The 14,088-nt window shown below is 37.9% G+C and overlaps 1 protein-coding gene and 1 pseudogene across 1 annotated transcript; both read right to left on the reverse strand.

The window, feature by feature from the left end:
* Window positions 1-399: 399 nt before the first annotated feature.
* Window positions 400-891, reverse strand: LOC121764399 (auxin-responsive protein SAUR50-like). Its single transcript, XM_042160428.1, has one exon. The coding sequence runs from the start codon at window positions 889-891 to the stop codon at window positions 400-402; it is 492 nt and encodes a 163-aa protein (XP_042016362.1).
* Window positions 892-3,176: 2,285 nt separating this feature from the next.
* LOC121764573 lies at window positions 3,177-6,294 on the reverse strand (annotated as a pseudogene).
* Between the last annotated feature and the right edge of the window lie 7,794 nt (window positions 6,295-14,088).

Here is a 14,088-nt window from a genome sequence, read left to right on the forward strand (position 1 = left end):
TTTCACCCTTGTTCGATTTTTTAATTATGCCAAAAAAAAATCAACTTCCAATTCATAATAAACTTTTATGTATATCGAACTTTGAAACAGAATACGCAAATACTCCACATTAACACTTCTAAACTTTCACAAAAAATTGTTAGAGATGATCGCAGACGTAAAAATTTGCTTTGGTAATTATATATTTAAATTTCGAGTTACGAATTTTTTTAAAAAAAATCTTATTTTTGGCTGTGATGATAGGAGCTAAAAAATACAATAATTCACACAAAATACTAAATATTCGATAACAGCCTCGATTGTTCAAATCCGACGGATAAAAATCGTTAGCCATCTGAGGTTCCCTTAATAAAATTTGGTGATCTCAACGAAACTATACAACATGAAGCATTCATATCGTCAAACCCTAGTTTTTTGCAGCAACGGCGTGACGGAGTTGGGCGGCGGCGACGAATAATAGCGCTTGCATGACTGAGTCATCCTTGATTCCAATTTTATCGAATGTCCCCGAACAGACTTGGTCCCGAACTGCGCCTCCGAAACCATCTGCACGAACTCGTGGAGCCCTAAACCTTGCAAGTTTTTCTCGTCTTTTTGGAGAAGGTCCATGATGCAGCTGAAGAAACCGGCGTCGCACGGCAGCGCAATGCCACCGGTGGCCTGGTACCCGAACTCCTCCTCGGCCTGGTTCAGGAGGGCCACGAAAAACGGGAAGTTCAAGAACCGGGTCGGGACCACGAAGCGGTGACGCTCCCGCCCGACATAGACCGCCACAGAACCGGATGGGGTTCGGGGGTTCAGATCGGCCGGTTGGTAGCGGCTCTTGTTTTTCCAGCTCCTCATCACTTGCCTTAGCCTTACAATCTGATTGATTGCGTTCATTTTCTTCATGGCTGACGACATGAGATATATATTTGTGTATGAATTCAAGAGAGAGAGAGGAATGAAAATACAGCGTGGTTTAATTGATATTTATAAGAGGTAGGCTTCATACATTTTCTTGATTTTGTTATTAGGATTTGGAAATTATTAGTAGATTTCTAGTATATATAATTAATAAAAAGTTACTCATAAAATATAAAAATCTAGCATCACTCATATAATAGCCCTTCCACTCCAAACAATTTAATTACTGTAGTATTTAGTTTGGCTAAATGAGTAGGAGTGTATTAAAATTTCTTTTCTATAATCGATTATGCAACCAATTACTTAGATTAAAAATTGCTTATAGGAGTAAAACTCTTGAAGTTACTGATATTACACTCTATAAAGATTAAAGAGATATGACTTCACATGAAAATAGATGTTATCATGTTGATGAGTTATATTAGGATCTGAATCATAGCTTTTTATATAAATATGTGTAATGGAACACATGATGATATTAGTGGACCGACACTGCCTATAGCTAGATGAGATCGTAGTCCTCCTGGATTAAGTGAGACAATTTGTTTGATCTGATGTGAATTTTACTTAATTACATGATGGTTACATTAACCCTATTCTAAATATATTTTGCAAAAGATAAATTTAAAAGATTGCACTCAAAATATAACCACATTCAATTCACAAAATTGTGAACTGTAAATAATCTCATCAAATTGACTTATTATGTACATATAATTACTATTGTAGTATGACAGTAATTTATAAAAAGAATGGGGTGTACACAACTATATAGAGAGAGTGCTAGGAATAGGATCATATGTAGGAAATATACAGAGTATACAATCTTATCTCAATCTTTTTGGAACTAACATAATTATATTTTTAAACAAGATTTCATCATGTAATCAGAGATTAGAGTGCAGTTATGTGCTTAATGGATAATGTTGGGCACAAAAGTACATAATTCTGGATACAAATATGTTAAAAGTAATTTTACAAGGTCTTCACTGATTAATAATTTTATCATATTTTTTTTTAAAAAAAGGACAAAAAGAAGAAAGAAAAACATGATCCGCTAGAAAGGCATAAATAGTTGCGCCGAGAAAAATTAATCATCCTACATGGTTAAAAATTAAAACATGTTTGTAAACGATCTGGATTGTAATATTTCAAACTTAGATTCAACTTCTATAGGAGTATGAAATATACATTTTAAGGGTATATGATATATCAATGATGCGTCGATTATTTGCAATAGAGAGATCTAAGGTTCGAAACCTACTGTTCTTCCATTTCCAAGTGAAAAATTGGTGTTTATAAAATTGGACGTAATAAAATCAAATAAAAAACTAAATCAACAAATATTACTACATGCTATTATCTAGTAGTATATATAATTATTTAATTATATAATGGTTTGAGTGAAGCTAACGTCAGGAATATATTTCTAGTCAATGGAAATAATATAATATGTCCATAGTTGATATATTGGCGTAATGATAATTAATATTCAGAGTAGTTGTCAATATATAATACAATTAGTAGTTAGGTGATACAAATATATATATATATGCAATTATATTGTAGTCATAAAATATAGGGCCATTCCAACATGAAAATTGGCACATTTCCAATTTTATAAACTTTGGTATTACCTGACATAATTAGCAGTTTGACTCACAAACTTTGTATAAAATAAGTGGTGGATCCAGGATCCAAAAACGGAGGGGGAGGAATATATAGTATTAGCTTGATTTAGTGCGGACATACTATTTTTTTCGTTGTTCGGGGCGACGTCGGAGGCAAACGGAGGGGGCGGACATGGCAATTTTACGTCCTGATAAGAGGAAAATAGTCGCACAGAGGGGGGCGACTCCGCCACTATAAATGATCACAGAAACTCCAACTCTTATATTTTGGCCCACATTCTTAGTTTAATTTTTTTTATTAATTAAAGAAATCATTGAACTGTTTTCATTATATTTGGCTATTTTCTATGTAAGAAAATATGTTGTGTGATACATCAATAAAAATAAAAGCTAACATAATATTTGAGATTAGCAATCAAATTAAAAATTAATTACAAAATAAATTAAAATTGAAATTGTAAGATACAAATTAACATTTTTTAAACTATATCTACGGTAAGTAGTTTGACAACAGAGATATACTAATATTGTCCTGAAATTTATTTTCTCATGTATTGTCATGCAACATGTCAAATTGCATTATTGATGATTTAGTCATACTTTACGAAAAAAATTATAGAAAGCAGCATGCATGGCAAAACAATTATATAGATAAGACTTCAAGAAAGAGCATCTTACCACTAAAAAGATGTGGAAAAACAGCAGAAACCTATATTTCCAACAAAAATAAATCAGTGAGAGAGGAAGTCTGCAAAATTACAGTATCTGTGCCACTCATTAAAATGATCTTACGGCGCCAAGATGATCTAATGCATCTGCAGTTAGAGGCCGATCACCTCTGCGTGACAAATAACGAATCGGGATATATTGTTCCTGGCATGGAGGGATCCAGCAAGAAACATTAGAGAGCGTGATGTCAATATCCGATCATGTACTCAGTTTGCGTCTCCCAATAGACCTTTGTTTGCTTAACCATGTCAGCGCGTTCAGTAACCAGTCGCTCCTTCCAGTATTCCTTGCACCTGCAAACCTAAAACAATTCAAAATCCGTATGCAAGAAACACAACAATCAAAATTCTTTACTCACTCTTTCTTAAGAAGCAAATCCAGTTCCATCATGTGGACTGCCTTCGTGTATACACCAACCTGCAGTGAAGCCAAATATCACATAGAGCTTTCATAAAACTTGCTAGAAGCATAGAGCTAAACACTGTATTTTATAAATAAGCCAGCAACATTACCTCTCTGCACACGGGACATTTTGATTCTGAGTTCGCAGCCTTGAGGCCTTGAAAAACCATAACTGAAGCTGCAGAGCAAGCACATGATTTGCAGAAGATATGCCCATAGCTCAAGGCGTATGGATTGAAAACTTAATCCTGACAATTATTTGACAGAAACACGTTTACTTATTCAGTTGCGATTGAAAAAATCAAAAGTGAGAGTGGGCGCTGAAGATAACCTTACCAAGCAAATTGCACAAGTTAGATTGGTATTCTAGTTTCACATTATCTGGGAGGATCAAAGTGATAGTGGGCGCTGAAGCAGTTAAGTCGAATAAGAATGGATTGTGGAGCCCACCAGTGTCGCCTCTACGCTCATTGAAGTTCTTACAGAAAGCCCCTAATTCCATTAACCAAGGAGACTGCAGAATTTCCGTATGTTCTGCACGCAATTTAGACTTGAACTTGCTTCCATTGGCAGAACTATGTATCTGTATCATTTCATAAATGTAGTGAAGAAAGTAAGAAGAAAAATATGTACAGGCAAGGGTTAGGAATTCGGCAGCTATCATAACTAACAGCAGAACCGGCCTCTACTTACTTTATCATACTTCTTGAGAATTTTCCGCATGGCCATAGCATTCATCGTAACATATTCAGTTTACATCCGACATTCTTGTGCCGTCTTTCGTTTAGGGGCAGCAAAACAATAGCGCAAAAATGTAAAATATCGCTGCGCTCCACCATGGATATGAAATTGGAGAAGCCGCCTCACTCTTGAACTAAAGCATCCAGCTATATCAGTAGCCTCCTTCATCAACTCGGAGAAGAATTTCTGGTCACAAACTAAATTATGCAAAAAGACGACATTATGAGCATCGTAAGAGTTAAAGTTGAGCTAATAATATGGAACTAGAGATGAGGAATAGAAAGAAATGATGAAATGCATTTGTAAGACAATTTTCTGTAGTTTCATAGTTCAGAATCTGGGACATGGGCACAACATTCGCAGGTTGAAACCATACATGGGGTATTCCAGCGATCAATAATCACTAATACTTCATTTATCAAGTCTTGCACATTGGCTACTCTCCACTTTATTTTTTCTAGAAGCTCCAATTTGTGAATCACAATCACTGTATCAGGCAAGTTCATTAACCTTCCAGAATAATCTTCATTCTGGTGGAGTGCAGTTGTAAATACGTAAAATAAAAATAACTGGATATAAGTCCCCTTCAACAGTCTGCCTTATTGCTGCGCATTTGACACTAATCATTGAACTCAGTTCATAATAGATGGTACTTTTTTATGTTAAAGAAGCCACTGCAAAGGGAACTCCAACATCTGCTTCTTACTGATTTAAGCATGTGGTGATTTTATCATCGAGAATGCCTGTGCATTTATAATGACCTTTACTATCATATTTGCAACACACTAAATAGGAGTTATCCAACATATAAAACTAGTCAGATAGCATTTCAATATACATACAGCCAAGATCAGCTCACTGCTTCCGGTTTGCACATCCAGATAAACTATTCAGTATCTTCCTCATTTCTATCACTATCATATATACGAAAGGTATACTATGTAGACTACAGACTACATGCCCGATACTGCACCTAAATACTAGGATAAAAGCATTCTTAGTCAAAAGAAGGTAATTCTCCAAGGGATCAAGATGAAAGTTAATTTACGCATTTGCAATGACGAGAGGTCCGTATCAATTGTCATCAAGAGAAATGGGGACTTAATACCAGTTATACTAATGTTTGACCCTTTAGTATTTGTTATCAACTCCCCAATCCGAAAGTAGTCGAAAATATTTCTCACACGATAGCTACATAATTACGACATACAGTAACAATGCAGCACATGGAAGCATAGTCTGTGCAACATACAATATGTTCAGAAGTTGGGTTAAAAAGTTACTATATTGTTATCATATGATCAATCATTAACTCCAACATTCAGAATAATCACTCACTGCATCAGATATATAGATTCCTATTCACAAAACTATACACATTGTCCTTTTCCTAGGTCAGCCACAAAACAGCATCAAACAAACCCCCTCAAATCTCAATCAAAAGAAGCCACACACACACAAATATTGCACATATGTTGAAATAGAATAATTAAAGCAGTGATTAAAAGGAGAGGCGAGGCGAGGCATTACTGACATTGGCATCATTCCAGCTAGCAAAACTGAGAGAATGCGGCTTCATCCCCATTATCGTCAACAGAAGGGGAATCGTTGATAGCCCTACAACTTCTGCATCGTTTGAGCACTTTCTTGAGGCGCTTGTACTCCACGTGGCGGAAATTCTTCACGAACCTCTCTTGATTCGTTTCCAGATACACCGAAAACTTCTCCCCAAACTTCATCGCTCCGTCATCAAATTGTGTTGATTGAATTCCAGTGTTCGCGGCTCAACAAAATTGAAATGTATGTTGTGAATCACATAGATCGGGAAAAGGGTATTTATTAAATCAAAGGGAGGGGACGATTGAAGGAGATGAGCTGTGCCAGATTTATACGTCCGCGTTTTTCGTGGGAAGCAGTCAGAGCATCCGCAACGGTGATGGGGAAGAAGGCCGCCGTCCGTGCCAGCGGCGAGGACGAGGCTCGCCGCCGTGCCAGCGAGCAGTCGACGTGGCGGCACACGATTGGGCTACAGCATAGCCGTTGCCTTTGAATAATTTTTTTTTTAAATTCGTTAATTAATTTTAAATAATGATAAAAAATAAAAAAAAATATTTTCCAAATCCCAAAAATATGGCCGTTTTTTTTGCCAGTTTTTCTGAATTTTTATATTTTTTTCCCCAAAATCATCTATAAATACACACATTCATCATCCATTTATCACATCAAATCATCTCTCATTCATAATTCTCATACAAACTATCAACACATTCATCTCTCACTCAAAACCTCAAATGGATTTCACCCATATTATGGCGGAAGCGGAGCGCGAAGAACAAGAATACTACGAACAACATCGTGCCGCTTACGAAGCATATGTCGCGGCGAATACCCCCGCTCCTCCTCCTCAACGAACTAGATCAAATCGCCGCTACATCCATCATGACCGGGAGCGTCATGTTCACGTGTCAAGAGTCCGTGCGGAAAGACGACGAAAGAGCCTTCGGGGGTCCTTCAAGCCCAATTCAACATTGTGAAGGCCCCGGCTCAGCTGTGGTACGTGAATAATATCGCCAACATCATATTCACGTCTATTATCTTACACAACATGATTATAGCCGACGAAGGGCCGAGGGCGGCTAGCTTCTACGACGAGGATGAAGCCGGAAGCTCAACAGCGAGGTCTCCCCCACGCCGAGGTGAGCATACGACGGTTGGCCAAAGGATCGAGACAAGGCACACAATGCGTGATACCCGAACCCATATTCAGTTACAAGAAGACCTAATCAACCACATGTGGATGAAATTCGGCAACGAGTAGTGATTTTTTAAATTTTTAGTATTTTAATTATGTAATTTTTTATTTTTAGACTTTTAATTATGTCGTTTTTATTTTATTTGTCATTTGTAATTTTATTTCAGTTTTTTTAATGAATTTTATTATTATGGAAATGTTATTGTTTAATTGAATTTTAAATTAATTGTGCTCGTCCTTGCGGAAGAGCACAACTGTAGGTGTTGTGCTCTTGACATAGAGCAGGCAAAAAAAGTGGGACCGGGCCCACAACCGTATCGCTAGCAAGAGCACGGTTGTGGATGCTCTCAAGAGCAACAATCTCTATCCCTAACAGCTGCATGCATAGCTGCCATTTTTCATTAGTATTTTATTTCGAAATAACAGTCATTGAAATTATAGATTTATTTAAATATTGCAGTACGACTTGAAAATTATATTAAATTATAATTTTTGAATTTTCATATTTATTTTATTTATATAAAAATGATAGTACATATTTTGGTGATGTTAAAATCGATAAAAAAAATAAAGAAGAATCTATTTATTTTAGTGAAATAATATAATTTTAAACATTAACAAAAGATATCGTTTATATTCGCATTGATTATTGAGAAAAAATTGAAAATTTGTAATATTTTACAGACTTTATGAGACTTGACTCTAACCAACTTTTATTATTTAAATTGTTTTTATCCTTTTTTATTTATGTATTTAATGAATTTATTAATAATTCTCATTACTACATCATGTATTACCCGTTTTGTATAATAACAATAACCATAATAATGATAATAATAATATAGTTTTACTTGCAAATAGTAAGAGTAGCACCAAAAAAATTATGAGGTTTGAAAATAGTGTATTCATAACGTGGAAGTTGTGTTTATTTGATATCTGAACAATAATTCATTGATAAAACTTGAATAACGATATAAATGATTATGATGACTTGCTACAGATCCTACAATTTAAGCTGGCCAGTAAGACCTAACTGAAAGCTAAATGTAAGAAACCGTGCAAGTGGAGGTGCTATGGGAGTTTCAATAGAAATGTTGGTGCATTTCTACTATCAAGAGTGGAGTATGAACATACTTTCTCTAGAAACATGAGAAATAAGATAGTTTCAGCAAATTGGATTGTAAGGAGGTATTTGAGCGTGTTTAGGCTTAAGCCTGACACAACTGTGAAGGAGCTCAGGGCAGACTTGGTGCAAAGGTTTGCACATGATGCATCAAAGTGGAAGTTGTACAATGCTAAGAGGAAGATTATTAAGTTGCTGACAGGATCGGTGGAAGAGCATTATGCAAAGCTTAGGAGTTATGTTCTTGAGTTAATGAGGGTAGACAAAGAAGGAAGATTTGAGATTGATGTTGGCATTCGGTCTGTGTTCAATGGTATTTACATTGGGTTCAGTGGGTTGAGGAAGGGTTTTATGTTGGGCTGCAGAAGAGTAATAGGGCTAGATGGTGCATTTCTGAAGACTTACTTAGGACGTGCTATACTGACCCCTGTTGGAAGTGATGGGAACAATCAAATGTTCCCAATTGCATGGGCGGTTGTTCAGGCTGAGAATGAAGTCAACTAGAAATGGTTCCTGGGCATTCTTGCTGAATATTTGGATTTGGGAAATGGTGTAGGAATCACCATAATCAGTGACCAACAAAATGTACTTATTAGACCAAACACTATGAATACTTACAAATTTAAACACTGTTAACAAAGTTTGTTAATTTCAAGGCTTGGAGAATGCTGTTAAGGAATTTATTCCTCTGGCCGAGCATAGAAATTGTGCAAGGCATGTGTATTCAAATTTGAAGAAGTCTCACAAGGCCCCAACACTGAAGAGTCTTTTCTGGGGAGTGGCTAGGAGCACATATGTTGAGGAATATCGGGTTGCATGCAATGAATTTGAGAAGGAAATTCCTGATGCATTTTCTCTTCTAATGACCAGAAATGTGACCAGATTATGTAAAGCTTTCATCACTCCCATTCAGAAATGTGATTCTATCTTGAACAATGTGTGTGAAAGCTTTAATGCATACATTGTGGATGCAAGGGCTAAGCATGTTATAAGCATGTTAGAGGACATTAGATCTTCTTTGATGGAGAGATGCTATAGGAAAATGCATGAGGTGCGTGACAGTCATGATGTATTGTGTCCGAGGATAAGGAAAAAATTGGAGGATATGATGTATAGGAGTCGATATTGTATCACAACACCTGCTTTAGGGGGTCTGTTTGAGGTGACATTTGAATAACACAGATTTGTGGTTACAACATCCAAAAGGTCTTGTGGGTGTAGGGTCTGGGATATTACGGGAATCCCTTGCATTCATGATTGTTCAGTGATTACATTCTTGAACGAGAATGTTGAATCATATGTCAGTGAGTACTATACTATAGAGAAGTACAAGTTGGCTCATAGCTTTGTCATTCCACCTTTGAATGGTGAGAATATGTGGCATGGGGCAGAAGGATACAAAGTCATGCCACCTCCGGCTAAGAAGATGCTTGGGAGACCCAAGAAATTGAGGAAGAGAGACCCATTTGAGAAGGATCCATATAAGCCACACAAGCTTCGCAAGATCTGTGTGATGACTTGTCAGAGATGCCTTCAGCAGGGGCACAATACTAGATCATGCAAAAACAATCCAGTTGCAAAGCCACCAAAGGAGAAGATTGCTAACTTTACTTACTTTGAAAATATTCTTGCTACAAAAAAACTTACAGTTGGTGACCCTTAATACTTTGTGAACTTGTTCTTATTAGGGTAAACTAGGTCGTCCTTGCAAGGTGGCACCACAAGTCGGCCCACAGCAAGCAGCACTTCGCCCACCAGCAGCAGCAGCATGATAAGGCTCGTTTCATGCATTGGTTTTAGATCAGAATTCTGTGTTTTCGGTGCACTAATGTATGTTTATAAGTTCAAGTGCGTGTAAAATCTGTCGGACCCAGAAAGCGCATATAATTTACCAGGGGCAGAGGAAAAGGAGGGAAATGAAGTGAAAATGCCAGCAATTTACCAGACCGAGGAGATGAAAATGAATGCTGGCAGAATACAAAAATGGAGCAAGGAACAAATATAAAGATGAAGGGCAAAAAAGACAAATTATGAAGCCTCCTAGCTCAACTGGTTGAGAAGGGAGGCAAGGATATGGCGCCATCCAGGAGGGCTGAGTTCGAATCCTGGATGGCGCAACTTGGGATTAATTTCCCTGTGGGCCCAAGTCTTGTTGCCTTGGGACTTTGCAAGCATACGGGCCTGGACCAGTCTGAGGGTGGTCAATTTACGAGCCGAGACACGTCTGAGGGTGGTTAAGCAGCTAGTTCGTGGGCCACGAGGGAAAGGGAGAGGTCGGTGCTTGGCCTGGACCCGTCTGAGGGTGGTTAAGCGGCTAGTTCGTGGGCCACGAGGGGCAGGAGAAGGCTGGTTCGGACGTGACCACGAGGGGCTGGAAGAGGCTGGTTCGCTTGCCAATGTATCTCGAACTCCGATGTGAGTGTGTGTGTGTGTGTAAAAAAAATTATGAAGAGAGAGTTCCCTAGGGATTTCTGCCTATATAAAGGGACGACCCCTTTTAGAAAGGGAGCCCTCTTTTTCCTTTTGAGCATTTCTCGATCTTTTACACTTAGTCTCCTTATCTTCACTTTCCAATCATAGTTCACTTCACTTCTCACGCACTTGGCACTTATGGGGTGACTTCTGGTTACTGTGGTGGTTCTTAGCTAGTTTCTGTGGTGTAACATCGTCCTTATGAGGGCGAAGATACAATTTGCTTTTAATTTCTGTTGTTTATTCTCGCCGAGAACTTCCTTGCCGGAAGCTCGGCGACTACTTGTGTTTTGGATATTATTCTCGTAGCTATGGCAGTTTCTACTTTCTGTTTTATTATGGTTTCTGATGTTTGAAGTCGTTTTACTGATTTTGGATGCTTTTCGCATTTGATTGTTGAATCAGAGTTGAGGTTGGTTGAATCTAAGGTGGTTTGTTGAATGTTTGGAGTTGGGATCTGTTGGTTTGTTGTTGGAATTGTTGGATCTGATTGTGGAGACGTTGGGATTTTGTGAATCGTAGTGGATCTGGAGTTGTTGTTTACATTCTGCATGATTATGGTTGTTTACTGTTTGTTCTCACATCTGCAAGGTCCAGTAGCGTAGATCTGATAGTTTTCTGTTTAATCATAATGTCTGAAATTCGATCTATGTTTACTCTGTTTTCTGATGCTCTGTTTCGTTCATATTCCTGTTTATTTGCTGAAGAAGATGAAGATCGTTGGTAATTAGACCCAGATCCGTTGTTTGTTTGCTTTTTGAAGATTTTTCTGTCGCTAGGTAATTGAGGAAACATGTTTTGCTGCTTTTCTTTCTGCTTTTTGTCTCACCGTTTTGGGAAACTTTTTACTTAACCTAGTAGTTTGATAAACCCTCTGCAGTTAATTTCAAGTTTCGAATTATGAATGTGTTTATGTTTCTTTGTTCTTAGGTCTAGTACTTGATGCTTTTAATTCTCGTGACCCAGTAGATAGAATAGTTAGTTTTCATTTCCTAAGTTTAGTAGTTTAAAATTCTCGACCCACTTGTTGCTTGGCAGCAGCCAAACCCTCCCAAAACCCTCCAAATGCATGATAACTCATCCGTCCTCGTGGGATCGATCATTTACTTCCCTATACTAGCCAATAGTGTAGTGGGTTCAGGTTTTTGAAGCAGAAAAGTGTGTGTGCAACGACCGAATTCTGAAGGTTCCACGATCTCCTAGACCCTGTGATCTAGCGAATCTTCTGGACCTAGGGGTTTGATATATATCAATAGCGCACAGCACATTCTTTTATCCACATCACAGCACCTCGCCCACTACCAGCAGGAGCAGCAGCAGGTCGCCGCCCACCCCCAGCAGTAGGTCGCCGCCCACAGCAAGCACGCCAGCGGCCAGGTCGCCCACAGCAGCAGGTCGGCCACTGCCAGGACATCCGCAGCCGGCACGCCCAAAACGAGGACGCCCAAAAGCAACCTCCTCACACTCCAATGAAGCACAGTCAGGCTTATCAACACAAGAGAGCAATATTTAAGTAGTTGATTGGTATATCTGAGCCTTTTTTGCCATCAAACTATATTCTCGGTGATGGTTTTTTACTATAGCTCAATTTGGAAACACTTTGGAAATAGTTTGAACCCTATCTACACTTTGGTTTTTTTGCCATCAAACTTTGGATGTGTCTTTTGGAAACACTTCGGATGTGTTTTGGAAACAATTGTCTTCTATCTACTTTGATTATTACTCTTGTTCTATTACTCGTGTGTGTGTTTGCTTATAATGTAACACAATCACCAAGGAAAGAAAGATAACCACAAACTATGATAACCATAACATAATAGCATCCAAAAGGGTTGAAATCTAGTTTCAAAAGATACATAATAGCATCCAAAAGGGTTCAAATCTACCATCAAAAGCTACATAATGGAGTTACTACATGATGACAAATATTACAACACACAAAAGGAAGATCACGAGCTTCAACTTTATAGTGGTCCTTCTGAAATCTTCAATCATCGATTTCAGAATTTCACAATCTTCAATCCTAGCATTACACTCCTCAAGCTTATCATTGAACTCTTCAATATCCGCCTTCAGTTTCTCTTCCAGAGAAATCGCCTTCAAGTGTGCACATCTCCATCTTTCTTTGAACTCGACTTTTTCTTTCTGCGTCCTCTGAAGTAGAATTTCCCGGCTCAGGGGAGACATCGGTTCAATCCACCGAAAGAATTTGCAGTCATCATGCTACAAAATTAATACAAAACTTCATTGTTCACTCCATGTTGCTGATTATAGAAGGTTACTTGGACGAGCAGAAAATACCTTCCAAGACGGACAACGATAAAATTGTCTTCCCGGATTACTATCAGTCCTCGACATCCGAATCTCAGCCTGAACTCCATGGTTACAGATTACGATTTCACCTTCTGGCCAACAGCCGTTGAAGCTTGAGGTTTGTGAAGAACACGACATTTGAATTTCGACCTGCACGCTATAACGTGAATTATTTTGTCTAAAGATGAACACGACATTTGAATTCGCCTACCTGAGATGGAACGAAGACTCCTGATTCTGAAGATAGAAAGTAAACACCCAAAAACTCAAAAACTCAGAAAATTGATTCGCCTACCTACCTAAGATGGAGCGAAGACTCCTGATTTCGAAGCGAGAGGATGAACGAAGATGGCTGATTTTGAAGTAAGAGGATGAACGATTCCCACTGAATTCTTGGTTGTCCACGCTCGATTTTAGGGTTTAGGAGAGTTGGGTAATGTTTTAAATGTCATTGAGCGTAAAACGGCATCGTTTAAGGGTCCTAAATCCGGTGTCCATGTCATTTTTTCGGTTGTCCACGTTGGACAAGTTCTGTACCGAAAATGTGTTATTCGGGTCGGATTGGGAAAAAGCTAACGATCTAAAAGTTTTTGGTTTTAAAAACCAATCTCATAGTTCATGGGAAAAACCGAAATATAGGGAAAGTTTTTAGTTTTAAAAGCCAAAACCCCAAAAAAGAATAGATTCACAGTAAGGTGACACTTGCACATAAAAAAAGGTAAATATAAATAATGTAAAGGGTTCATTTCTCTTTCAATCATGTCGTGACAAACATGTCTTATCTCATTGTTCATTTAGTATATGAAAGAATTGATATTTTTTTAATTTCATGCATTCGTGATCATACACTTTGCCATCTTTGTACTGGTTGAAAGTGGATGGAGAGATTTACTTAATTTTCATTCGTGGATTCATCTTTTTTCTCTGAATAAATAATAATCTTTTAAAGTTTTATCCTAATATTCATCTTTTGAGATTTTAAATGATACTAAGAATTGGATATGCTTGTTGTTTTGCTA

Source organism: Salvia splendens, chromosome 14, assembly GCF_004379255.2.
Source record: "Salvia splendens isolate huo1 chromosome 14, SspV2, whole genome shotgun sequence".
Lineage (NCBI taxonomy): Eukaryota > Viridiplantae > Streptophyta > Magnoliopsida > Lamiales > Lamiaceae > Salvia > Salvia splendens.